Here is a 27,344-nt window from a genome sequence, read left to right as displayed (position 1 = left end):
CTGAAAGACATCGAGGCCTGGTTGAGACTACCCAAGTTTCACCATAAGATGATGTATAGGTTGGAGTCTACAGCTGGGCTCATGGGTCCTTCAAAATGGAACCCTCAAAGTCGTTGGCTATATTTTTTACTTACGCTGTTTATTTCATTGTTACTTACGGACAATCTCACGGATGGTGACTGCTTGGGCGAGAATGGCAGGTGGACTCTTTCCAGCTATGTTGATCGCCCGCACACGGAAGTTAATCTTCTCTCCTGTGGGAAGGTTTTTGACTGTGAACCCAAGGCGTTCCACAGGTTCGTTGTTAGCTGCGATCCATTCATCGGCTGCAAAGAGGCATGGAACGTACAGAGGTTTTGGCAATCAGGGCAAAATAGAGAGGAGCAGTGTTCAAGACAGAGATTGATGGACTTCGGTTAAGATCTTGACTACCGAGGGTTTGGGAAGCAAGGCAGAGAATGGCCGGGATTCTCCGATACCGCGCCGGGTCGGAGAATCGCAGGTGTGGGCGCGCGAATCACGCGACCTGAGAACCGGCGGCAGGTTGCTGCGGTGCCGGTCGGGGGCCGTTGAAAGTGACCCCCCCTGACAATTCTCCGCGCTCGACGAGCCGGGTGCCCGCCGAGTTCTGCCGCCGTCGTTTGCGCATGGCCCTACCCGGCGGGACCTCGGTGTTCTGGATGCAGGGGCCGTCCTGGTGGGGTGGCGGGGGGAGCCGAATCCAGGGGGGGGGCTCCACAGTGGCCAGGCCCGCGAATGGGCTCATTCCGGGGGAGGGGGCTATGTTCCTCCACGCCGGGCCCTTGTAGGCATCTGCCATATTTCCTGGGGGCCGGCGCAGAGACAGCCGTGGCACGCTGGCTTTCGGCGCCGGAGCAGTGCACAGCACTCCGGCCCCGTTCTAGCCCCCTAGGAAGGGGTGAATGCCTGGGCCCGGAGGACCGTTGAATCCGGCGTCACTCTCGCCCGTTTTGACGCCGGCGTCAACACTTGGCCGGGATTTCGGAGCATCCCGGCCTTGGAGTTCAGATACAAATCAGCCATGCTCGAATTGCAGTGCAGGCTCGAGGGGCTGAATGGCCTCATACTGCTCCTTTGTGCCGTTCCTACACAATTCCACCATCTTGCCTGTACTGCCAAGGGGATAAGGCAGTGGAAAGACAAGGGGTGGGATTCTGCAACAAGAGAGAATCTTGCCACCTCTCCATGGCACTCAAAGACACCGTAGCATGGGAACAGCAGTCGGGTTCATGTAGCAGCCTGTTCACCGTTCCTTCACTGTCGCTGGGTCAACGATTCCCCTCCCTACCAGCACCGCGGGAGCTGTTCAAGAAAGCAGCTTACCACCACCTTTTGATTGAGTCAGAGACAGTGCAAACGGCTGTCCATGATAGCTCCAGTTAAGCACTCATTAAGTCTCACCCTTGAGAGAGGGAGAGAAAACGAGAGAGAGAGAGAGAGAGAACGAGAGAGAGAGAAAATGAGAGAGGGAGAGAAAACGAGAGAGAGAGAGAACGAGAGAGAGAGAGAGAGAGAGAATGAGAGACAGAACGAGAGAGTGAGAGAGAGAGAAAGAGAGAGAGAACGAGAGAGAAAACGAGAGAGAGAGAGAGAGAGAACGAGAGAGAGAGAGAAAGAGAGAGAGAACGAGAGAGAGAGAGAAAATGAGAGAGAGAGAGAGAACAAGAGAGAGAGAGAGAATGAGAGAGAGAACGATAGAGTGAGAGAGAGAAAGAGAGAGAAAGAGAGAGGGAACGAGAGAGAGAGAACGAGAGAGAACCTCCATCTCTCGAAAACCTCAGAAACTTTTAAATTTGTAAAATTGCCACAGCTGCCATGCCACCATTTTGGAGGGGGACCCCTGGGAAAATTCCAGCCAGCTCAGATAATTGGCGACACACTGCTTCCGAGCTCTTTAACCCCAGTCCCGCCTCTGGGAAAATTGGCCCGGGACGGGATAATACCCGCAATATGACATGCTGCCCAGCTGCTGAAAATCCCGTGCCTGCCCACCCCCCATTCTCGCTCCTACAGCGGGGCGAAGATTCTGCCACGGAATCAGCGAAACGTCCGCTACTTACAGCCTTCCTTCGAATACTCGATCAGGTATCCATCCAATCCGCCGGCACCAATCCGTTCGGGCATTCTCCACTTCAGGGTGGTGGTGGAGTCGGTGACATCTTCAACACACAGGTGCACTGGCTCACCGGGTACGGCTGGAGAGGCACAAAAGAAAACGCTTAGTGGCAGGCCCGGTTTGGCAATTTGCCGCGGGGGAATCACAATCGTAGGATTTCTGTGCCAGCGATCCTCCTTGGCACCGACGCAAGCTCGCAGCCTCCCACAGCACGGTAACCCAGGACGGGTGGAAGGTGGGGGGGGGGGGGTGGCGTGGGGGGGGGAAGCTTCCTAAAGATCTCAATTGGGCTGACGCCCCCCCCCCCTCTCAGTTGCTGACCGAAAGCTACCTTTTGCATTGTGTTACCACTCGCAATCGCCAATGCTGCCCTATACTCACCTAGTGGCATGAAAGTCCTTGAAGACATGCTAGGCTGCGACATGCCAATCCCATTCACAGCATACACACGCATCTCATAAGCGCAGCCCTCTATCATCCGGCTGGCAGTGAAGGTCGTGGCCTGCAGTGGATCAAAATTCAGCTTCATCCACCTCATGCTAGTCTTCTTTTTCCTCTCCAGTAGGTAACCTGCAGGAAGAGGCAAAGAATAAACATTCCTTCGAGACTACGGAGCAAACAATGGTCCTTCCCACTTCACCTCCTCATAATATGGACCCTCCCTGGAAAACAGAGCAGAGAAATGCCCCTCTACCGTATGGGCCAGAGTTTCTTGTTAATTCACTGCTCATCCACTGAGCCAAGGGGGAATTTGGAGCCAGTCTTTCCCCGACATAGGTTTACTCACACAATTCAAGAGAATACAACTCAGAGAACACAGAGTCCCTTTACCTGTCAACACAGATGAAAACCAGCTCTTATATGTACTATTTAGAATAGTGCCGTAACCATCGTCCCTTCATGGGGGTAGGGTTGGGGAGTGGGCATAGGCAGGGTGCTTTTTCGGGGGGTCGGAGCAGACTCGATGGCCTCCTTCTGTACTGTAGGGGTTCCACTAAGTTCCAATAAAGAAGAATCGTCTCTGGCTTCTTTCTTCTTCTCCCCCATTTGATTGACAAAACTCTTGGGCGGACAACCACCCAGTGGACCTCACCTGGGACATAGACGTACCTGTAACGGGCTGGCCACCATCGTAGGGAGGAACGTCCCATCCTGCTGTGCACCAGTCCTCTCCAATGCCAATGATCTTGACGTTCTCCGGAGGATCGGGGACATCTGTAACACAGAGGGCCGTCAGCCATTATTGCGCACCCTTTCCAACACAACAGCTGATGAGGGATTTCTGGAGTTTGGATCCTCGTTCCCCCGTGCACTTAAAATTTCCATTTAATAGTTAACTGAGTCCCCCAAACAATTCTGAATATAGCTACTAGCCGATGGGACAATGGATGGGAAATGGCGGCACAATGTCAACATTAACGGAGCAGTAATCCTGGTCTTAACGCTCCAGACACTAGTTCAAATCACATGATGACCGCTGGGGAAATTTCAATTCAATTAATTAATGAAACTCTAGAGTGTTTTTTTAAAAAAGTAGTCCCTTGAGGGTGACCATAAACTATTAGGTCGTTGTCAAAAACCTATCATAGTTTCTCTCAGGCAGGAAATCTGCTATCCTTACCCGGCCTGGCCTACACCTTACTCCGGACTGCTTTTTGAAGTGACCCAGCACCCTGGCAAATTGCTGCAGAAAGGTCGCAGGACAGCTCGGTGGGTGTGTATGAGAGGCACAGATAGGGTGGGCAGGGAACGCACTTTTCCTGAAAGTAATTTGCGGTGTCCTTTCAGTTATCTGTAGGACCATCTTCCATTATTTCTCGATGCGGAGATGCCGGCGTTGGACTGGGGTGAGCACAGTAAGAAGTCTTACAACACCAGGTTAAAGTTCTAGACCGGAGCTGACCGAAGACGGGAAGACATAGATACGTAGAAGATAGGAGCAGGAGGAGGCCTTTTGGCCCTTCGGGCCTGCTCCGCCATTCATCACGATCATGGCTGATCATCCAACTCAATAGCCTAATCCTGCTCTCTCCCCATAATCTCTGATCCCAAAACGGGCCGAGATCATCGACTAACTTCAGAGATTTATGTCGCCGAAAACGCAAGTTCATCGGCTGCCTCTGGAATTAATACCTCCACCACGGGTGAGGTGGTGAGGGGAGGTCGAATCTTGCCACGCGACTCCCTTTTCGGAATAATAATTTCTCCAAAAAGCTGGATTGAGCGGCGAATGAGCGACTGGGCCCATTCCACCTCGCTCTCCCCATCTGGGTTTCATTCTTCGCTTCTGAAACCTGCACGTTCGTCTCCCCCGCCGCCCCATCATCCATCCCACCTACCGACAACTTTAAGGAAGATGACGGCCTTGTCTTCGCCGGCTGGATTCCGGACCTGGATGTTGTATTTTGCCTCATCCTCTCTCACCGCTTCTTCTATCACCAAACTGCTAAAGTTGTTCTTTGTCTCAAGCCGCAGGCGTCCATTTTGCTCTGTGAATTCCTAGGCGTGAAAATAATGAATAAGACCAAAGAAGGATTCTCTCCCTGTGGTTCTGCCATGTTGTCAGTTAGATACCGCTTTGCCAGACTCACAGAGTCCCAGGCTCACCGCTAGGCCAAAGTGGGATTCGTTGGGCGTGATCTCCCCCCCCCCCCCCCCCCCCCCCCTCCCGTGGTGTGGCTGGCAAGCAACACAAATGGCCTTGGACTTCGATAGGCCTGGAACACCCTGCTGGAGGGATGGGCTGGGAGATCCCACCACCGGCCAATGTCAAGCTGCCGTCCCCACCGGGAAACACATCATGGGGAGTTTGGGTGGATAGTCCCAGCCATCGAGCCTCAAAACGGCAGACTCACGGTAGCACAGTGGCTAGCACAGCGCCAGGGTCCCAGGTTCGATTCCCGGTTTGGCCTGCGCACTGTCTGTGCGGAGTCTGCACGTTCTCCCCGTGTCAGCGTGGGTTTCCTCCGGGTGCTCTTGTTTCCTCCCACAAGTCCCCAAAGACGTGCTTGTTAGGTGAATTGGACATTCTGAATTCTCCCTCTCTGTACCCGAACAGGCGCCGGAATGTGGCGACTAGGGGCTTTTTCACAGTAACTTCATTGCAGTGTTAATGTAAGCCTACTTGTGACAATAAAGCTTATTATTAGTATTGCAATATCGGTTGTGGTTCAGTGGGCAGTATGTCTGATTTGGCCGGCTGGTGGGGGGGGGGGTCAATTTCCATTCCAGGGCCTTTAGCAAAAAGAAATCAAAGGCCGTCACCCCCAGTCCAGTGCTGCGCCATCGGAGTGTCTTGTAGGCCCTCTCGGGTGGGCCTACAAGACCCCCACGCAGGCACCATTTTGAAGAAGACAGGGGAGCTATCGCTGGTGTCCCAACCAATATCTACCCCTCAGGAGACATCCCTAAAAAAAACCCGAATTATGTGGTCATTATCACTGCTGTGTGTGGGAGCTTGCTGTGCGCAAGGTGGCTGCCTCTTTTAACGCCCCTCCGATGGTTACCAACTTAATTGGCTGCTCCAATGTTTTTTTTGGGGGGGTGACTTAAGATTGTGAAGGCGCTACAGAAATGTAAGTTCTTTCTTCAGAGGTCAGGTAACCAGCAGCCACGGTAAGACATTAGAGATGTCTGACTGCACTGTGGGATCTTTTCTCTGGTGCCATGGGAGTGTCCCTTTCAGAAATGTTTTTTGTCTTATCACATGGCTTCAGTGATGTCATCATATGGGTGGAGCTGGGCTGTGGCTCTGGGTTTTACTTTCGCTTTGGCTTGGGGCTTGTTGCTGGCTCTGAGTTTTTGCTTTCGTTTTCACATTTGGCTGCTGTACTCAGAAAGAGAAGTATCTTGGCCTGCCTCTCTACCTTCAGTTTAAAAGCTGTTTCCAGCCTACTTGATAACTTAAAAGAAATAATTGCTTTCTGGAAGGAATTTAAACCTGATGTTTTGGAAAGTAAACAAGAGCATCCAAACCAGGTCTTGAGTACTGTGTGCTGGGCCACACCTTTGAAAAAGGGTTACTAGTTTATGGGACCTTGTTGTTAAATTGGAACAGTTAAAGGGGGTAATTTATTAAGGGTTATACATAGAGTACTGTAGCTGTGTGGGGTATTTCTGTGTATAGTTGATAAGAATGCTTACTGTGGGTGTTTATAAAAATGTTAACTGAATTTGTAGAATAAAGCTTGTTTTTGATTAAAGGTGCTTAACGCCTCTGATAAATAACACCTGAAAGTAGGCCCTTGTGCTCATCGCAACCAAAATCTATAAAGGTCAGGTGAACTCCATGATACACTTTGGAGTTTTCTAAACCCTGGCCCATAACACTGGGGAGATGAGACCTTGGTTCAATGGCACATTTGGACTGACCAACACGGCGCTCCCTCAGTGCTGCACTGGGAGCATCGACCTTGATTAGATTCTCGCGTTTCTGGGGTGGGACCTGAACCCAGGATCCACTGCTTCCCAGACAAGACTGCTGTTCACTGAATCATGGTTTCTGCAGGAAGAATGTACAGGCCCTAGACACCTTTGCAGCCAGCAGAGAAATTGCAGAACTGTTGCAGTGCACAAGGAGGCCATTCGGCCCATCGGACCTGCACCGACCCTCTGAAAGAGCACCCTACCTAGCCTCGCGACACTCCCCTATCCTTGTAACCCTCACCTAACCTGCACACCTTTGGACACTAAGGGGAAGCCCACACAGACACGGGGTAGAACGTGCAAACTCCACACAGTGGGTCACCCGGGGTGGCAATTGAACCCGGGTCTCTGTCGCTGTGAGGCCGCAGTGCTGACCACTGTGCCACCCTGCCCATCTCGATGAAAAGTACTGAGCTAAGCAATGAGGGCGGCTGCCAACTATTCCCCACTACCACGTTTGAGATGACTGTGAAGTACTTGGTGCAAAGGTGCAGCCAATTTGATATCCTCTCCCACTCAAGCCTCAAAGTGCCCGTCCCCTCCGGGCCTGTGCTGCCAGGCTCAATGCTGTGAAATTGAAGAGCTTTGCGAAACAGGTAAATTGGCATGTTTCTCCTGTTAAGTTAAGAGGTGTAACAGCAGAAGTGGGTCAATTGTGTTAATGAGCATCAGACACTTTCACTCCCAGAAGCAATGTTAGGTGCTGCCTATTAATGGTGACTCACAAACTTAGTTCTAACAGATAGAAATTTGCCGTTTCACACATAAATTAATCTTTGAAGAGACAGAAAGAAAGACCTACATCCATATAGCGCCATTCGTGATTCTCCATAGTGTTATGGGCCAGGGTTTAGAGAACCCCAAAGTGTATCATGGAGTTCACCTGACCCACAAATTTTAATAGATTGTGGTATGGGGAGCACACGGCCCACTCTACAGGTGTGGTACAGCAGAAATGGAAAAGTATTTTTTAAAGCAAAACAATGTTTATTCCATGAACTCAAGTTAACCTTTTTAAAACATACAGTGAACATCTTAGCAACCATCAATTCAAATACAACCCCCAAAGAATACAACATTAAGTAATTCTTACTTTCCTTTTAACATCCATAAGACTTAAAAACATCTTTTAACATAAGGCTCAACTTCACTACCGAGAACAGTTACCACGTTGAAATCAGCAAATGGACACTCATAAGCTTGCAGAGATTCACACACATCCTGCTGTGGTTGCAGCGTCTCCAAAACTAAAATGAAACCAAACCCACCCTGCAGCAAAAAGCCTAAAGCGAAAGTAAAAAGCTGACAGAGAGCCCAGCTCCACCCACTCTCTGACATCACTGCAGTAGTAAGCACCCATTTCTTAAAGGTACTCTCACTACAGATATTTATATGCATACCCATTTATAAACACCCATTTCTTAAAGCTACTCTCACATGACAATAGCACTTCACCGGCACGGAGGAACTTTTGAAATGTAGTCCCTGTGGGGAATGCAGAACCAAATTTCTTCCTCAAGCTCCCATAAGCAACAATGTGCTCGTCAACTTGATCATCTGTTTTTCAATAACTTTTATCGTGGGTTAAATTCTGGATAGGACACAAAAGAGGGATCCCCTGCTCTTCGAAATAGAGCCGATGACATAGTTCCTTTCTGACTCGATGGGCCAAATGGCCTCCTTCTGTACTGTAAATTCTATGATATGATGGGGCGTTGCTTGAATTGCTCATCCAAAGGATGGTGCCTCTGGCATTCCCTCAATACTACACTGGACGTGTCAGCCAAGGTTTTGAGCCCATGTTGCTGGAGTGGGACGTCACACGGTGTGATATTGAGATGTACAAATCAGGCATTACCCAGCTTTGATTCCTCAGGGGCGAAATCATTATAGTACTTGCTATGGGCCAGGGTTTAGAGTTCACCTGACCCACAACTTTTAATGGATTGTGGTACGGGGAGCACACGGCCCACTCTACAGGTGCGGTACAGCAGAAATGGAAAAGTATTTTTTAAAGCAAAACAATGTTTATTCTATGAACTCAAGTTAACCTTTTTAAAACATACAGTGAACAACTTAGCAACCATTAATGCAAATACAACCCCCAAAGAATACAACACTAAGTAATCCGTAAGCTGTCCTTTTAACATCCAGAAGACTTAAGAAACACCTTTTAACAGAAGCACATTAGGTTTACATTCACTATTGAGAACATTTATAATTCTGAATCCACCAAATGATCAAGAGATAGTCTTTTCATGGCAGAGAGTTCAACAGTACACCTGCTCTGTCTGGCTTCAGCTCCAACACTGAAAACTAAAACTAAAACACACCCTGCAGCCTGCTCAAAAACTAAAGTAGAAAGCTAACAGACAGCCCAGCTCCACCCATCTCTGACATCATTGCAGTAGTAAACACCCATTTCTTAAAGGTACTCTCACTACAGATATTTATACACACCCATTTATAAATACCCATTTCTTAAAGGTACTCTCTCATGACATACTCAATATACCTTCTGGGACAGTGGTGGTATGTGTAGCTGAAGTAAGGGTTTTCAATAATGCTGGGTAGAGGGCAGCACAGTGGTGCAGCAGTTAGCACTGCTGCCTCACGGCGCCGGGCTCCCGGGTTCGATCCCGGTTCTGGGTCACTGTCCCTGTGAAATTTGCACATTCTCTCCATGTCTGCGTGGGTTTCGCCCCCACAACATGGGGCAGCACGGTAGCATTGTGGAGAGCACAATTGCTTCACAGCTCCAGGGTCCCAGGTTCGATTCCGGCTTGGGTCACTGTCTGCACATCCACCCCGTGTGTGCGTGGGTTTCCTCCGGGTGCTCCGGTTTCCTCCCACAGTCCAAAGATGTGCAGGTTAGGTGGATTGGCCATGATAAATTGCCCTTAGTGTCCAAAATTGCCCTTAGTGTTGGGTGGGGTTACTGGGTTATGGGGATAGGGTGGAGGTGTTGACCTTGGGTCGGGTGCTCTTTCCAAGAGCTGGTGCAGACTCGATGGGCCGAATGGCCTCCTTCTGCACTGTAAATTCTATGAACACAAAGATGTGCACGGTAGGTGGATTGGCCACACTAAACTGCTCCTTAATTGGAAAAAATGAATTGGGTACTCTACATTTATATTTTTTAAAAATAATGCAATGCTAAGTAGAAGTGTGATTGCTTTTTTGTAATTTTATTGACTTAAAGCTGTCAGCAGTCCTGATCCAAGGAATATTGTAAGGGTCCTTCCTGCTCATTCCCTATTTCCTCTGTATTTTATTTTTGCCGCTATTATTTTTGATCCACGGGTGATTCATGGACATGCGTCTTTTTTTAAATACATTTAGAGTACCCAATTCATTTTTTCCAATTAAGGGCAATTTAGCATGTTTAATCCACCTACCTTGCACATCTTTGGGTTGTGGGGGTGAAATGGACATGCATCTTTAAGTCAAGCAGTAGAAGGGTGGCACGGTGGCGTAGTAGTTAGCATTGCTGCCTATGGCGCTGAGGACCTGGGTTCGATCCCGGCCCCGGGTCACTGTCCGTGTGGAGTTTGCACATTCTCCCCTTGGCTGCGTGGGTTTAACCCCCACGACCCAAAAGATGTGCAGGTTAGGTGGATTGGCCACGCTAAATTGCCCTTTAAATGGGAAAAAAATAATTGGGTACTCTAAACTTTTCCACTCTGCTGGTTTGCTTCAGACCTTTCGGCACCAGAGAGAGAGAGAGATGGAGTGGGACTCTGTTTGATTGATTGGCTGGAGGTCAATGAATTGGCCAAAAGGCTGTATTCTTCCCGGTAACAGGTGGTAATTGGATCCTCTCAGAGTGGAATGATTTTCAGAGACCCAAGGAGCTCCGTTTTGAATTCTGGACACTCAGGGGAAGGACATGCTTCTCTTCTCTCTCTCATCCAGAAAGGCTGTGAGTGCTGGATTCCTGAAGCTGCAGAGACCCTTAATGAACAAACCTACAGGATAACATATATGGGTGTCAAGCGAAGAGCAGGACTCTCTCCCTCTCCAGAAAGGCTGTGAGTGCTGGATTCCTGAAGCTGCAGAGAGCCTGAATGAACAAACCTACAGGATAACCTATATGGGCGTCAAGCGAAGAGCAGGACTCTCTCCCTCTCCAGAAAGGCTGTGAGTGCTGGATTCCTGAAGGTGCAGAGAGCCTGAATGAACAAACCTACAGGATAACCTATATGGGCGTCAAGCGAAGAGCAGGACTCTCTCCCTCTCCAGAAAGGCTGTGAGTGCTGGATTCCTGAAACTAGAGGCCTGAATTAATCTACATTACAAACCTTGAATGGAAGCAAAGTGTGAAGAGGAGCGAGGTGCTGGAAACACCCATTTGAAATGATGGCTCTTTTTATCTTTTACTTATGTCTTTTATTGTGTTTGTCTGCCTTGTGTATGGAGGGCTTCCCCGAGGGCCAGAGGGTGGCCGCCCTGAGGGCGGCTGTGCGGAGGACCGCAGGGTGGCTTTTTGGTGGACTGGAAGGCGCGTGTCTGAGCCTCCAATAGGCAGACGTCTGGAGGACCAGAAGGTTGGATGTCACAAGAACCAGGTGGGTGCTCGTCTGGAGGACCAGGAGGCAGGCATCTGGAGAGCGATGAATGAGACAAATAATAAAAAAGACGAAGGAGTTAATTGCCACAAGAACAATCCGGGGGGTACATCTAGAAAAGCCTACCTGATCTGACTTGAACCAGGTAACAGTTGGAGGAGGTTCTCCACTGATATCAACGTCCAGTCGTAGCTTGTTACCCGCAATCACAACAATGGTGTTGTGGGAAACCACACTTCCTGTGCAGTCAAGGTGGATCTTGGGAGGCTCTGTGTGGCAAAGAAATAAACGTTTAGATATGGAGGGGGAGGGGGACGAAAGGGAAGACAGGGAGGGAGAGAGATAGATCATATCCCAAAGAGGAAAAGAGGGGGAAAAATAGATAGAGAAAGAAAGACAATAAGATGGATGGACACAAGAGAGGGGAACAGAAACAGCATGCTTGAGAGACAGGCAATGGGGGAGCAGGGGCGGGATTCTCCGTAATCGGCGCAATGTCCGCCGACCGGCGCCAAAAACGGCGCGAATCAGTCCGGCATCGCGCCGCCCCAAAGGTGCAGAATTCTCCACATCTTGAGGGGCCGAGTCGGACTGATTTCCGCCCCGTCAGCTGGCGGGAAAGGCCTTTGGTGCCCCGCCAGCCGGCGCGGAAATTACTTTGCCGGGCGGCGCATGCGCGGGAGCGTCAGCGGCCGCTCACGGCATCCCCGCGCATGCGCAGTGGAGGGGGTCTCTTCCACCTCCGCCATAGTGGAGACCATGGCGAAGGCGGAAGGAAAAGAATGCCCCCACGGCACGACCCCGCCTGCGGATCAGTGGGCCCCGATCGCGGGCCAGGCCACCGTGGGGGCACCCCCCGGGGCCAGATCGCCCCGCGCCTCCCCCAGGACCCCGGAGCCCGCCCGCACCGCCGTGTCCCGCCGTCCCAAAGGTGGTTCAATCCACGCCGGCTGGCGTGGGTTGACAGCAGCGGGACTTCGGCCCATCGCGGACCGGCGCGGCGCGATTCCCATCCCCGCCGAATATCCGGTGGCGGAGAATTCGCGACACGGCGGGGGAGGGATTCACGCCGGCCCCCGGCGATTCTCCGACCCGGTGGGGGGGTCGGAGAATCGCGCCCCAGGTCTCACTTTCAAAAAACCTACCATTCATAATGAAAATTGTATTGTCACCTTGGGACAGAGGTCTTGCAGTATACAAGACGTGGAAGCATCGGACCCAAGAGCAGGAACTCTTCCCAGTCTGATCCACCATTCAATGAATTTACGGCTGATCGGGGAATGGTTTCAACTTCACTTTCCTGTTCTCCCCGCCCACCATCCTCCCATAAAACCCTCAACTCCCTCGTCGAAAATCTATCTAACTTTAACTGAATAGACTCCCAGCCTCCACTGCTTTCTGGGGAAAGAGAATTCCACGGACTAACGACCCTCGGAGAGAAAGGAAATCTCTCCGCATCTCCGGCTTAGAAGGGAGACCTGGGACGGAATTCCCCTTTTCTGCAGCTAAGTGCCGGCTCGAACGGAGAATGCGTGGGAGGTTCGCGTCAGGAAAATCGGTGCGGGCCCCCCGCCAATTCCGGTAAGTGGCTAGCACCGGCGCTGTGTGAACCACACCGCGGATCATGCTGAAAATGGCCGGAGAACGGGCGGGTCCCGGGCTGCGCTCGCGCACATCTGACGACCTGCACCGGTCGCGCCGTACAATCTGGCGCTGGCCGTGCGCGTAACCTAACCCGCAAACCGCGACCCCACAGCCCACCCCCTGGCCACTCCCCATCACTCCCCCCAGCCCCAGCAGATGCCCCCCACGCCCAACGTTTATTCCCTAGCAATAGATGCCAACCTTCCCAATCTCTTGCTGCACCCTTACAACTAACCCTTTTCTGATTCATGTACCAGAACGCACAGATCCCTCTGTATGTTGATAACCCCCCCAGGCTCCGTTTAAATTAAAATGCAGACATCTAACATTTGAATCGATCAACGACGCGACAAAGTTTAACACCAAAATCCAAGTTTTGCTCACCTTGGCGTGGGACGTAGACGATTTTGATCTCTGGAAGACACAAGATGAAGAGAGAGTGAAAATAAATTGGACAGATAAAAAAGAAACATAAAAAGCTTTGCTCCCTATTTGTTGATCATCAATAGTCTAGGGTAGGACCATAGGGGCAGCAGGAGGCCATTCAGCCCCCTCGAGCCCGTTCTGCCATGGGCCGTCATGTATCCTAACTCCACCCACCAACTTTGGCAAATGTCACTTGATTTTCTCGGATAGCAATAGCCCATTGATCTCAGATCTCTATCGCTCTTTTAGGGAGATAGATTCGCACTTTGACCCCACTTTGTGTGAAGAAATGCTTCTCCCCTGAACGCCCTCTGATCTTGTTATTTCCTAGACCCCCACCAGGGGGGAAATGAATTTATATCTACGACATTAATTCCTTTCAAAATCCTAACAGAAACCTTAAACGTAATCACTGCTAAACTAGGGAATGTTTGCCTAGTTTACATAATCCCTCCTCATATTCCAGTCCTTGAAGCCCTGGTAACGCTCTAGTGATTATGCATTGCATCCCCTTCCCAAGTTGATCTAACCAGTCTATGGCTCAGAGTTGTGAATTCACAAACTACTCCAGGTGCGGCCTATGCAGGGCTTTGTACAGCTGCAATAAAACCTCCTCGCTTTCACATTCTAACCCTCATCAAAATAAGTTGCAAAAACCGAATGGAATATTTCCCTAGTACCTGATTCAGAGTCTTTACCTGGTAGGTCGAAAAATTACACCTTCCATGATCTTTGAATATCATCTCTACGGCTATAATCTGTAAACTTCTGGTTTACTTGTAGTCCTATGTATATTGTTTATTCCCAATCACATTCCTGTGTATGTGTGTATACCCAATCTCAGTCCTGTGGATATTGTGTGTATACCCACAGTCATGCGTAATTATGTGTGTACCCAATCAGTCCTGCGTATATTGTGTGTATACCCAATCACAGTCCTGTGTCTATACACAATCACAGTTTTATACATATTATGTGTATGCCAATCATAGTCCTGTGTACATTGTGAATTCAATCACCATCCTGTGTATATTCTATGTATCCAATCACAGGCCTGTGTATATTGTGTGCATCCAGTCACATTCGTGTGTATATTGTGTGTATACCCAATCATAGTCCTGTATATATTGTATTTATACCCAGTCAGGGTCCTGTGTATATTGCCTTTGTACCGAATCACGATCCTGTGTATATTGTGTGTATCCAGTCACAGTCCTTTATATATTGTGTTTATACCCAGTCAGGGTCCTGTGTATATTACCTTATACCGAATCACGATCCTGTGTATATTGTGTGTATCCAGTCACAGTCCTTTATATATTGTGTTTATACCCAGTCAGGGTCCTGTGTATATTACCTTATACCGAATCACGATCCTGTGTATATTGTGTGTATCCAATCACAGTCCTGTATATATTGTGTTTATACCCAGTCAGGGTTCTGTGTATATTACCTTATACCGAATCACAATCCTGTGTATATTGTGTGTATCCAGTCACCGTCCTGTATATATTGTGTTTATACCCAGTCAGGGGATTGTATAAATTGCCTTCATACCAAATCACGATCCTGTGTATATTGTGTATATCCAGTCACCGTCCTGTATATATTGTGTTTATACCCAGTCAGGGGATTGTATAAATTGCCTTCATACAGAATCACGGTCCTGTCTATATTGCGTATATCCAGTCACCGTCCTGTATATATTGTTGGGTGGGTGGGAGGGTTAAATTGCCTGAGGGATTCCCTCTGGGCTCCCACCCACCATGATCTGGTTGTGCATTTACACTGGGGCAGGCAGGGCCTTGGGAGTGGAGTCCACCCTTGCCCTAATTAAAGCCCTTAAGTGAACACGCAATGGCCACTGATGGGCCATTTTCTGCCCAGCGTCAACTTTTAAGCTGGTAGGCGGATTACAGCTCTGGGGGGAAAACACTAAAATAAAATTAGTTTTATCTCATGTGGGATATCCTCCTGCAGTAGCCCCCCCCATAACGGTCTGGTGGCCTCCGGCAATCCTCCATCACCTTCCTGGCTTATTCCCTGAGACCCCAATTGTCCCCCCCCCCCCTCACAACTCTGCAGGCATTCCCTACCCTCCCCGCCCTGAGACCCTTGGCCTCTGCTTCCCAGTACTTAATGCCAGGCAGCTCCCTGCAGTTCCTCTTCTGGCCACTGCAGCGCTGTGCCTGGAGTACACTCATTTACACGACTGTGTACACGCACTCACAGTCCTACATCTATTGCATATACTCAGCATGAGTATGTGCTCGAACTGATAAAATGGAAACTCGAAGTGAATCAGTGCCTCGTACCTAAAAAGTTGAGCTTGGCAGAGAGAGAGATAGCGTAACCATCTGGAATGAAGGTGTAATCAGCTTCATCGTCTGGTTTGACATCATCAATCACAAGTTTGTGAAACCTGTGGAGGAGAACAGGGATGACTCAATGTCCAAATTACAAGAGCGGGGGTTCAAATCAGCGCACACATAATGGCAGCAGAGTCAATGGAAAACCAACAATGGCAATGAATACCTGCGATAATACCACTGCTACTTTCACGTAAAATTCTGGTCTTCAAAGTAGGCATGGCCATCACTCACTTTAACATTTTGGGAGGCATCTTCTGAGAGCCAGAAGTGCTGTCGGCCATGACAGTTCAACAACCTTCTGAGGAAGGCACGGCGGCGCAGTGGTTAGCACTGCTGCCTCACGGCGCCAGGGACCCGGGTTCAATTCCGGCTGCGGGGGGACTGCCTGTGCGGAGTTTGCACGTCCTCCCCGTGTCTGCGTGGGTTTCCACCGGGTGCCCCTGTTTCCTCCCACAGTTCAAAGATGTGCAGGTCAGGTGCAATGGCTAAAATTGCCCCTTAGTGTCCAGGGATGTGCAGGTTGGGTGGGGTGGCGGGGATAGTGGCGCAGCGGTCGGCCCTGCTGTCTCACGCCGCCGAGGACCCGGGTTCCATCCCGGCCCCGGGTCACAGTCCGTGTGGAGTTTGCACATTCCCCCCGTTTCTGCGTGGATCTCACCCCCCACGACCCAAAGATGTGCAGGGTAGGTGGATTGGCCAGGCTAAAATTGGCCCTCGATTGGGCGGGGGAGTGGGCCTAGGTAGGGTATTCTTTCAGAAGGTCTGTGCAGACTGTATGGGCCAAAGGCCTCCTTCTGCACTGTAGGTGCTCTATGGTTACAACCTTACCTTGTGGGGTGGAATCTGGAGGGAGGTTTGGGTGGTGAAGAGGTGCAATTACAATATATATCCGGTGAGGTGCCGTTGAGCAGGGAAGAACGTACCTGCCGTTGTGAGTGATGTGGACGCGCTTACTGGCAATGACCTCCTGCCCGTTCTTCAGCCACTTGCCTGTCACCTTGTCGTCAGACACCTCGCACTTGAAGACCGCCTGCTCCGAGGCCTTGAGGGTCAGGTCTGCAAAACTCTTCAGTATCTGGAGGACCTTGTCTAAAACACAGATTCAAACAAAAAACACCCACAGCTCAGTCCAACAGAGATAGTTCGGCTTCAGCGCCACTGAACCTTGAAGAGACCGCTTTCCGCACCCCTTCCCACTGCTGTCAGCTGACTCATTAAGAACAAGAATGGCGCCCGCACACCCACACACACCGCACCGGTCATCCTCAACGTAGCGGCCACCTGGGAGGGTCAACGAGGGCCTCGGTTTAACGTCTCGTCCAAAAGACCCCCCCCCCCCTCCCCGACGGTGCAGCACACCCTCGGTACTGCACTGGAGGGGTCCACCCATTTCGAATTTTTCCGCTCAAGTCCAGGGGTAGGAGTTGAACCCACCGCCTCGTGACCCAGGGGCCGGGGTGCCAACCGTAGCTGCAGCCGCCTGTGCGAGTGAGTTAAAGGCTGGAATCTAATCATGAGGTTCAGATGGCTTACACACGGATAACCTATTTACAATGGTGAGAAGCCCACAATGCTTAAAGCACAAAGGAGGCCATTTGACCCGTCGACTCTGTGCTGGTCCTCAGCAACAGATACTCGGGTGCGCCCCTGTCTGTTTCCCTCACTGTCCTAATTTTTTCTTTCAATTGTTTGTCCAATTCCCTATCGAAAGCCTCGACTGATTCTTCCTCCACTGCACTCCAGGCCGTGCAGTCAACATCCGAAATATCTGCGGCGTCAAAAAACAAATTCCTCACGTCGCCTTTGGTTCTTTCGCCAATTACTTTTAATCCGTAATCTCTCGTCCTCAGTATGGTTCGAATCGGTGTCCTCTGATTGGTGTCCCTCCAGCCAATGGAAACGTTCCCCCATAATTCTGAACACCTGGACTAAACCTTCCTTTGACCTCTATGGAAACTGCACTGCCATTCGTTCTTGAACGACCTGCTGGACAAACCAGCTGGCCAAGAGCCAATCAGATGGCTGCACGTTTGTCTTGGACCTTCCTTCCCCACGCCCCACCCCCCCCCCCCCAAAGAACCTTTCTCATTGGCCTTGGGCCCCTCCCCCACCCCTATCCTATTTCATTCTCCAATGGCTCACTGCGAGGTACCTTCCACGATCAAATCTGCCTCTGATTCCCCTCCGTTTGTCATGATCTTGTAGCGTCCTCCGTCCATCTTGGTGGCGTCATTGATGATCAACATCTGCTTCTTCCCGTTCTTCTTAAAGCGTAATTTCGTGGAATCCTCTCGGTTCAACTCCACCCCGTCCTTTGACCTAAAATGACAGGAAGGAGGGAAAGGTCAGAGTTTAGTAGCCCCCCCCCCCCCCCCCCCCCCCCCGTTCCCCACGCTGTGAGGAACATACTATTTCCATAAGCTCTGGAATTTGCCTCCCTAAAACTATCCGCCTGCCTCCCAACCCTCCCTGGGCGCAGAAAGAGGCCATTCGACCCATCGAACCCCGTGCTGGATCGCGGTCGAGCAATCCAATCCGTCCCATTCCTCCACTACGTCTCCCGTATCTCTGAAGGTTTATTTCCTTCAAGCGCCCATCCAATTTCCTTCTGAAATCACTCTCTGCTTCCATCACCCGAGTTCCAGATCATTGCCAGTCATCATGTAAAAATGTTCTTCCTGGCATTCTCCCCCCCACGCCCCCCCTCGTTGGGATTCACAAAGTTCGAAACGGAGGTCCCTTTAAGAGCCATGCCAATATATCAACCCAATCCCATTCGCTTTAATTTTGCACACTAACCTCCTATATGGGACTTTATCAAAAGCTTTCTGAAAATCCACATATACCACATCCACTGGTTCACCCTTATCCTCAAAAAAACTCCAAAGTATCCCATCACACTCCCGACGTGTGCCTCGTAGATGCTGAACAGGGTTTTGGGGATTCAGGAGTTGAATTACTCGACACAGAATTCCCAGCCTCGGAATTGCTCTCATCGCCATAGTATTTACATGGCTCGTCCAGTCCAGCTTCTGGGCAATGGCGACCCCAGGACATTGACGGTGGGAGATTCAGTGATGATGATGCGCTTGAGAAGGACCCTGTTACCCTGGCATGTTAGACGCTCTAGGGGAAGGGGAGAGGACGTGCCAAGATTCTTACCAGACCACAACTGCGCCTTCCTCCGAGACCTCACAATCGAACTCAACCCGGTCATCCACATATACATGCTGGTCATCCAGGGGGATGGTGATGACCACGGGAGGCTCTGAGGAAAGAAATGGGCAGTTTAACAGCAGGTATTTAGGTGAAAGCAAAGTAATGCAGATGCTTGAATTCTGAAATTTAAAAAAACAGAGAACAATGGAAATGCTCAGAGGGTCTTTCAGCATCTGTGGAGCGAGAAAGCGTTAAGTGACCTGAGCTCTTGTTAAAGAGTGTTCTACATTTTCTCTACTCTGGAGGGGTTGGGGCAGTTTATTCCCAATTGCAACGCATCAGCTTTCAAACCTATGGGGCGCGATTCTCCACTCCCGCGCCAGTTGGGAGAATCGCCTGGGCCGCCAAAATTTCCCGCGACGCCGGTCCGACGCCCTCCCGCGATTCTCCCAAGCGGCGGGAACGGCCCGGTCGAGTTTCGCGGGCCGCAGGCCGGAGAATCGCCGGAGACACCCAAAATGGCGATTCTCCGGCACCCCCGCTATTCTCAGGCCCGGATGGGCCGAGCGGCCAGTCCAAAACGGCGGGTTCCCCCCGGCGCCGTCCACACCTGGTCGCTGCCGTCGGGAACAGCACAGGAACGCTGGGGGGGGGGCGGCCTGCAAGGGGGGGGGGGGGATCCTGCACCGGGGGGTACCTCAAACGTGGGGTGGCCCACGATCGGTGCCCACCGATCGTCGGGCCGTCCTCTCTGAAGGAGGACCTCCTTTCTTCCGCAGCCCCGCAAGATCCGTCCGCCATCTTCTTGCGGGGCGGACTCGGAGAGGACGGCAACCACGCATGCGCGGGTTGGCGCTGGCTAACCCGCGCATGCATAGGTGACGCCAGTTATGCGGCGCCGGCCACGTCATATATGCGGCGTCGCCTTTACGCGGCGACAAGGCCTGGCGCGTGTAAATGACACGGCCCCGCTCCTAGCCCATTATCGGGCCCTGAATCGGTCAGGATAGGGGCCGTTTCGCGCCGTCGTGTACCTCGACGCCGTTCACGACGGCGTGGGCACTTCGGCGCGGGAGTGGAGAATCCCGCCCATGGTTTGTTAATGTGTCTGTTGTGTGTCTCAGCTTTATTTTTGAGGCTCCCTTCTGCACAGTCAGGTTGTTCTCAAAGACCAGACTTATTTTGCAATCGTACATGCTTGCACAAATTATTTGCGTTTCTCATTTTTGACCCTTTTTTCCAGAAAGATTATTAAATTTACTAGAGTTAATTTTGTTTCGCTACATCCTTTTTTTGGGGTTGTTAGCATTTTCTTTTAATCTCCTCATGAGTTTTCTCCCTTGCTCTCTTGAATTCGCTGAAATTCACTCTGCCAGATGTACCCTGGTTCCTTGCGCAAGCAGCCATTCCTCACCTTTGAGTTTAGACCGTGAGGATCGCAGACTGCTCGAGACAATCAGAGTTGACCCTGATTCGTTCCATGTCCAACAGCTGCGCAATACCTTCCAAAAAGGATCACAATATAGATACGGGCAGCACGGTAGCACAGTGGTTAGCACTGTTGCTTCACAGCGCCAGGGTCCCAGGTTCGATTGCCAGCTTGGGTCGCTGTCTGTGCGGAGTCTGCACATCCTCCCCGTGTCTGCGTGGGTTTCCTCCGGGTGCTCCGGTTTCCTCCACAGTCCAAAGATGTGCAGGTTAGGTGGATTGACCATGATAAATTACCCCCTAGTGCCCAAAACTTTAGGTGGGATTACTGGGTTACGGGGATAGGGTGGAGCCATGGGCTTAAGAAGGGTGCTTTTGACAAGGGCCGGTGCAGACTCGATGGGCCAAATGGCCTCCTTCTGCACTGTAGATTCTATGAATCTAGGATTTTTAGCACAGGAAAACATCACAAAAAACTCAGAGAATCAAAACAATGTTCGACGGAGAGCCACATAATGAGATATTGGACAAACCTGGACACGGAGCTAGTTTTTAAGGAATACTTTAAATCATAGCAGGGATGCAGCACTGAAAGAGAAGGGAAAAGTAGCGAGGCTGCACTCACCCCTTACGAAGAGGTCAGCGTTACATTTGTCATCACCACTGATACACTCATATTCCGCATCATCCGCCAGCGTGCAGTTCTTGATGGTCAGAACCCTCTTCAGCCCAATGACCTCAAAGATGTACCTGCCGAGGGCGGAAAACGAGCGAGACACAGAGAGAGAGACAGAGACAGAGACAGAGAGAGGCACAGAGAGAGAGGAGAGACAGAGAGAGAGACAGAGAAAGAGAGAGAAACAGAGAGAGAGAGACAGAGAGAGAGAGAGAGAGAGAGAGCGGAGAGAGGAGAAACAGAGACAGAGCGAGAGGCAGAGTGAGAGACCGAGCAAGAGACAGAGAGCGACAGAGACAGAGAGGCAGAGAGAGAGACAGAGAGAGAGAGAGAGAGTGGGAGAGAGACAGAGAAAGAGAGAGAGCAGAGAGAGAGCGGGGAGAGACAGAGAGAGAGAGGCAGAGAGACAGACAGAGAGGCAGAGAGAGAGAGAGAGTGAGAGGGAGACAGAAACAGAGAGAGAGAGACAGAGAGAGCGAGAGCACAGAGAGAGAGGAGAGACAGAGAGAGAGGAGAGACAGAGACAGAGCGAGAGGCAGAGCGAGAGACAGAGCAAGAGACAGAGAGAGGAGAGACAGAGAGCAACAGAGACAGAGAGGCAGAGAGAGTCAGAGACAGAGAGAGAGAGAGAAAGTGAGAGAGGGAGACAGAAAGAGAGAGGCAGAGAGAAAGAGACAGAGAGATAGAGAGCACAGAGAGAGAGAGGAGAGACAGAGAGAGGCAGAGACAGAGACAGAGAGAGGCAGAGAGAGAGAGTGAGAGAGAGACAGAAAGAGAGAGACAGAGAGAGAGAGAGCACAGAGAGAGAAAGGAGAGACAGAGACAGAGCGAGAGAGACAGAGAGACAGAGCAAGTGTGGGAGAGACATAGACAAAAAGATAGACAGAGAGAGGGAGACAGAAAGAGAGAGGCAGAGAGAGAGACAGAGAGAGAGAGACAGACAGTGAGAGAGAGACAGACAGAAAGAGATTGACAGAGAGACAGAGAGAGAGAGACAGAGAGAGAAAGACAGAGAGAGAAAGACAGAGGGAGAGACAGAGAGACAGAGAAAGAGGCAGAGAGAGAGGCAGAGAGAGAGAGACAGAGAGAGAAAGAGAGAGACAGTGAGAGAGAGAGACAGAGAGAGAGACAGGGAGAGTCAGAGAGAGAGACAGAGAGAGAGACAGAGAGAGACACAGAGAGAGACAGAGACAGAGAGAGAATCAGAGAGAGAGACAGAGAGAGAGACAGAGAGAGAGACAGAGAGACACAGAGAGACACAGAGAGACAGAGCGAGAGACAGAGAGAGACAGAGAGACAGACAGAGAGAGACGGAGAGAGAGACAAAGAGTCAGAGAGAGAGAGAGAGAGGCAGAGAGAGACAGAGAGACAGAGAAGGAGTCATAGAGAGAGACAGAGAATCAGAGAGACACAGATAGAGAGAGAGACAGAGAGAGAGAGACAGAGAAATAGTCAGAGACAGAGAGAGAGAGACAGAGTGTCAGAGAGAGAGACAAAGAGAGAGAGAGACACGCACATAGAGAGAGAGACAGAGAGAGAGAGACAGAGAAAGACAGAGAGAGACAGAGAAAGATTCAGAGAGAGAGAGACAGAGAGAGAGTCAGAGAGAGAGAGACAGAGAGAGAGACAGAAAGAGAGAGAGAGAGACAGAGAAATAGTCAGAGACAGAGAGAGTGACAGAGAGTCAGAGAGAGAGAGAGTCAGAGAGAGAGAGAGTCAGAGAGAAAGCGAGACAGAGAGAGAGACAGAGAGAGAGACAGAGGCAGAGAGAGAGACAGAGAGAGAGACAGAGAGAGAGAGGCAGAGAGAGACCATGCAAAGTAAAAGAGACAAGGAGAGGGTTTTGAAACTCTCATTGAACAGCCGAGACCAGCGGAGGTCAGATTAAACTGTCAGATCATCAGGTGGAGTCTTCCGAGTGGGAAAATCCGAGCAGAAGCAAACGAGACACCAACCTCCCGTGCCCATTTACAACAACAACTTGCATTGATATCGCATGGTTAACCGAGCGCAGCGCTCTTCAGAGGAGTAGTCACCAAACCATTTGACGGCAAGCCACATGAGGCAGTTGACCAAATGATTGGGCGGTAATAGCTTAAGGAGCGTTTTAAAGGAGGGTAAACTGGCATCTCAGAATTTAAAAATTCATTCATGGGATGTGGGGGTCGCTGGGCTGGGCCGGCATGCGTTGCCCATCCCTAATTGCCCTTGAACTGAGTGACCATTTCAGAATGGCATATGAGAGTGCTGTGGGTCCAGAATCACATGCAGGCCAGGCCTGGTACGGGTGGCAGATTTCCTACCCGAACATGCCAGACAAAACGACGATGGCTTCTGTCATGTGAGAGTACCTTTAAGAAATGGGTGTTTAAGAAATGTACCTTTAAGAAATGGGTGTTTATCAGTGATGTCAGAGTGTGGGTGGAGCTGGGCTGTCTGTCGGCTTTTTACTTTTGTTTTAGGCTGTTTTCTGCAGGGTGTGTTTCAATTTCGTTTTCAGTGTTGGAGCTGAAGCCAGACAGAGCAGGTGTACTGTTGATCTCTCTGCCATGAAAAGACTATCTCTTGATCATTTGGTGAATTCAGAATTATAAATGTTCTGAGTAGTGAATGTAAACATTATGTGCTTCTGTTAAAAGGTGTTTCTTTTGTCTTCTGGATGTTGTTTGGGAAGTTATTAAGGATTACTTAGTGTTGTATTCTTTGGGGGTTGTATTTGAATCGATGGTTGCTAAGATGTTCACTGTATGTTTTGAAAAGGTTAACTTGAGTTCATAGAATAAACATGGTTTTGCTTTAAAAAAAACTTTTCCATTTCTGCTGTACCACACCTGTAGAGTGGGCCGTGTGCTCCCCATACCACAATCTATTAAAAGTTGTGGGTCAGGTGAACTCCATGATACTTTGGGGTTCTCTAAACCCTGGCCCATAACAGCTTCATGGTCATTCCAGGCGCTTAATTCCATGGCGACAGTACTCCGGGTTTCTGGATCACGAGTCCAGTGACAAAACCACGAGACCACCACCAATTCCTAACCTACGAGGAAAGGTTGCACTGGCTCGGTCTACACCCACTGGAGTATAGAAAAATGAGAAGTAATCTTATTGAAACAGATAAGATCCCCAAGGAGGGTTTGACAGGGTGGGCGCTGGGAGGATGTTTCCGTTTGTGGGAAAATCTAGAACTAGGGCCCACAGTTCAAAAAATATGGGGTCTTCCAGTTAAGACAGAGATGAGGAGTAATGCCTTCTTTCAAAAGGGTTGTTTGTCTGTGGAATTCCGTACCTCAGAGAGGAATGGAGCCTGGATCATTGAATATATCCAAGGGCGAGTTAGATGGAATTATGATCGACAAGGGCTACGGGGAGCAGAGAGGAAAATTGAGTTGAGGTCACAATCAGGTCAGGTATAAATTTACTGAATCGTGGAGCAGGATCAAGAGGCCGAAGGGCCTACTCCTGTTCCTGACTCCCATGTTCTTCTGACTCAAAACCAAAGCCACCCACAGCCCAAAGCACGAGAGCTCGCAGTTCAATGGGAGCGGTCATTATGGGGACGCACATGCGTCATGAGGCACTACTTAGGTTCAGGCGTTCAGTAGGCCACAGGTCAGGGAAAACAAATAGTGCTGGGACCAGACACGATGTGAATGGGGTGGGCAGGGGTGTGGCATGGTAGCACAGTGGTTAGCACTGTTGATTCACAGTGCCAGGATTCCCGGGTTCGATTACCATTCAGGTCACTGTCTGTGCGGAGTCTGCACGGTCTCCCCGCGTCTGCGTGGGTTTCCTCCGGGTGCTCCGGTTTCCTCCCATAAGTCCCGAAAGACGTGCATGTTGGGTGAATTGGACATTCGGAATTCTTCCTCCGTGTACCCGAACAGGCGCCGAAATGTGGCGACGAGGGGATTTTCACAGTAACTTCATTGCAGTGTTAATGTAAGCCTACTTGTGACAATAATAATAAAGATTATTATTAACATGAGCTGCGAGACACAAAGGCACGCTATAACTGGGACAATGAAGCCAGAGATTAAGAAAGTGTCACAACCCCAATCCAAAATTAAGGAGCCACCTCAAGGCCAGCCCAGTGCTGGCATGGAAAGGAAGCAGGACCAATCTCGGCCTGAAATCAAGATCGGGTGCCTGTGTATGGGCCAACGTTAGCAGCCAACGCTGATGTCTTAAAGATCAGGTCAGGGACCCGGAAATTGAGTTTCAAATGCCCCTAAAATCCAAAACAAAAAATCAGAATGGTGGAACAAGATGATCAGTGAACTTGAGGAATTGCAGTACATCGCCACCTAATGGCGGGAGGTCAATTAAAGTGACAGGCAAATGTTGAAATGGTGGGGTGGGGAAGGGGGGCGTTTCCCCCATTGTGAAACGTCGAAACAAGAATTGCAATGGGGAGTAGAGCTCTAAATTGGGCAAGAAATGCAAGCCCTCCACAAGGTTTCTCAGTTGGCAGCGCAAAAATATTTTCCTTACAAACGTACCTGCCACTGGGTCTAATCTCCTTTCCATTCTTCAACCATTTCACATCCAGGTTGGGCCCTGACAGCTCAATAGACATTCGGATTTTGCCCCCTTTGTCTACCTGATAGGCGCTCTCCAGCCGCTTACCAAATGCTGGGCAATGCCAATGTAAAAGGGGGAGAAAAACGAAAATATCAATTAATTAAGTAATTTTTGAGTCAGGTGCAGTTCAGCACAGGGCTAAATCGCTGGCTCTGAAAGCAGACCAAAGCAGGCCAGCAGCACGGTTCAATTCCCGTACCAGCCTCCCCGAACAGGCGCCGGAATGTGGCGACTAGGGGCTTTTCACAGTAACTTCATTGAAGCCTACTTGTGACAATAAGCGATTTTCATTTCATTTCTAGCTGAAGGTTTCTGTACCCTTGCTGTTAAGACAGTCCCCAAAAAAGGAGCCATTGACTTTGACATAAAGTTTTGGAGGGTCGATTTTGGGGTTACACGGGTGGGACAGAGGTCCCGTTTCCACCCCGCCCCCCCCCCCCTCAACTTGCACCTCCCCCACCGCCATTTTGAGGCACCGGCCTTTCTTGAGCTTGGCGGCTAAGCCGCTCGGGGCCGGAAAGGAAGATTGAGGCAAGGAAGGTGGCGGAGCGAGGTAGGCCTGGCGGTGGCAGAGGGCGGGGGCGGGGAGGTGGCCAGCGGTTTGGAGGGGGACTGGTGGATTGGTGGGGGACCTAATGCATGGCCGGACCTAGCTGGCTCCATTGCCCGGGGAATTTGGCAGAATGCGTGCAGTTTTGGCCTACAATTGGAGTCCCATTTGCCTCATAACCCAATTAACAGGAGCTGGTGGCTGGAATTAGGCAGGTGCATTAGACATCTGGCATCAACCACTTTATAAAATTGAGACACCACACTGTCAAGGTTCATGACATGATGGGCTGAATGGCCTCCCTCTCTGCTGTAATTGAGCCTGTGGCTGTGCCTGCCCACCTACCCATTTTGCACTAACACCATCTCCTCTCCCCCCCTTGCCCACAACAACCCCTCCCCGCACCACCCTGCAGCCCCCCGCCATCACCGCCTCTCACCCCCCGCCCAGCCACCACCAACCTCCTCCCTCGCAGCCCACCCACTCTCCCCCAAGCCACATCACCCCCGCTCCCCACCACCCCCCCACCTCCCTCTCCCACCATACCCCTCCTTCACCGCCCCACCTTCAAGCTTTCCCCCCCCATGCACCCCACCCACCCACCTTCCCCTCCCACACACCCCCAAACACTCCTCCGCCATCCCCCCCCACGCACCCCCACCCCCAGTCCACCTCCCCTCCCCCAAACACCCCCTCCCCAACCCCCCAATTGGCCACTCCCCAACCCACTGCCCCCCAAATTCCCCTCCCCCCAAAAAAAACGTAGCCTCCCCCTCCCCCCCACCTTCCTCACCCTCCCACCTCAGGTTGGGGGTCTACGATTCACTCACATTCACTCTTCTTCTCCACCCTTTTTTTCTTCTTCAGTCTCTTCAACATGCCCCGCAGATCGGTGATGCCGTACTCAAACGCAATCTTCTCGTAGTCACACGGCTTGGCCAATTTCAGGATTTCCCAGACGTCAACCTCTTCGGTCGGAGGTGCCGCTGATTTGACTTCCCTGTTTCAAAAACGACAAGAAGCTGGGGATGTCAAGCGGCCACCCAGACCTTGACCTCTGCCCTTGCCACCGCCCAAAATCACCGACACGTCATTGCCCATGGAGCACTGCGGGACATCCTGAGATCATGAATGGACGACATCTAAATGAAAATCGTTCTTTTTGTTTTACAAGAGGGCTGTCGATATATGGGTGGATCTCGGTTCAACATCTCTGTCAACATCCTGCGGGTTACCATTGACCCGAAACCAGCCATATAAATAAAGTGGTAACAGGTCAGAGGTCAGGACTTCTGTGGTGAGTAACTCACCTCCTGACTTCCCAAAGCCTGTCCACCATCTACAAGGCACGAGGTAGGAGTGTGATGGAATACTCCCC

At 50.7% G+C, this 27,344-nt stretch overlaps 1 protein-coding gene across 1 annotated transcript in view; it reads right to left on the bottom strand.

Moving 5' to 3' along the window:
* The window catches only part of mybpc2a (myosin binding protein Ca), a 97,964-nt gene that overhangs the window by 31,223 nt on the left and 39,397 nt on the right, over window positions 1-27,344 (bottom strand). Inside the window, exons 11-24 of the mRNA XM_072492268.1 lie at window positions 26,797-26,966; window positions 25,335-25,467; window positions 20,785-20,909; window positions 18,735-18,840; window positions 17,725-17,891; window positions 16,496-16,661; window positions 15,516-15,622; window positions 13,159-13,188; window positions 11,257-11,399; window positions 4,477-4,636; window positions 3,248-3,352; window positions 2,519-2,707; window positions 2,082-2,216; window positions 159-326 (exon numbers count right to left, since the gene is read on the bottom strand). Of these exons, the coding sequence (XP_072348369.1) occupies window positions 159-326; window positions 2,082-2,216; window positions 2,519-2,707; window positions 3,248-3,352; window positions 4,477-4,636; window positions 11,257-11,399; window positions 13,159-13,188; window positions 15,516-15,622; window positions 16,496-16,661; window positions 17,725-17,891; window positions 18,735-18,840; window positions 20,785-20,909; window positions 25,335-25,467; window positions 26,797-26,966 (1,904 nt within the window). The remainder of the gene's footprint in view (window positions 1-158; window positions 327-2,081; window positions 2,217-2,518; window positions 2,708-3,247; window positions 3,353-4,476; window positions 4,637-11,256; window positions 11,400-13,158; window positions 13,189-15,515; window positions 15,623-16,495; window positions 16,662-17,724; window positions 17,892-18,734; window positions 18,841-20,784; window positions 20,910-25,334; window positions 25,468-26,796; window positions 26,967-27,344) is intronic.

This window comes from Scyliorhinus torazame, chromosome 29 (assembly GCF_047496885.1).
Source record: "Scyliorhinus torazame isolate Kashiwa2021f chromosome 29, sScyTor2.1, whole genome shotgun sequence".
NCBI classification, from domain to species: domain Eukaryota; kingdom Metazoa; phylum Chordata; class Chondrichthyes; order Carcharhiniformes; family Scyliorhinidae; genus Scyliorhinus; species Scyliorhinus torazame.
Note: the sequence above shows the minus strand (reverse complement) of the source record. Positions and strands in the feature narration are given on the sequence as shown.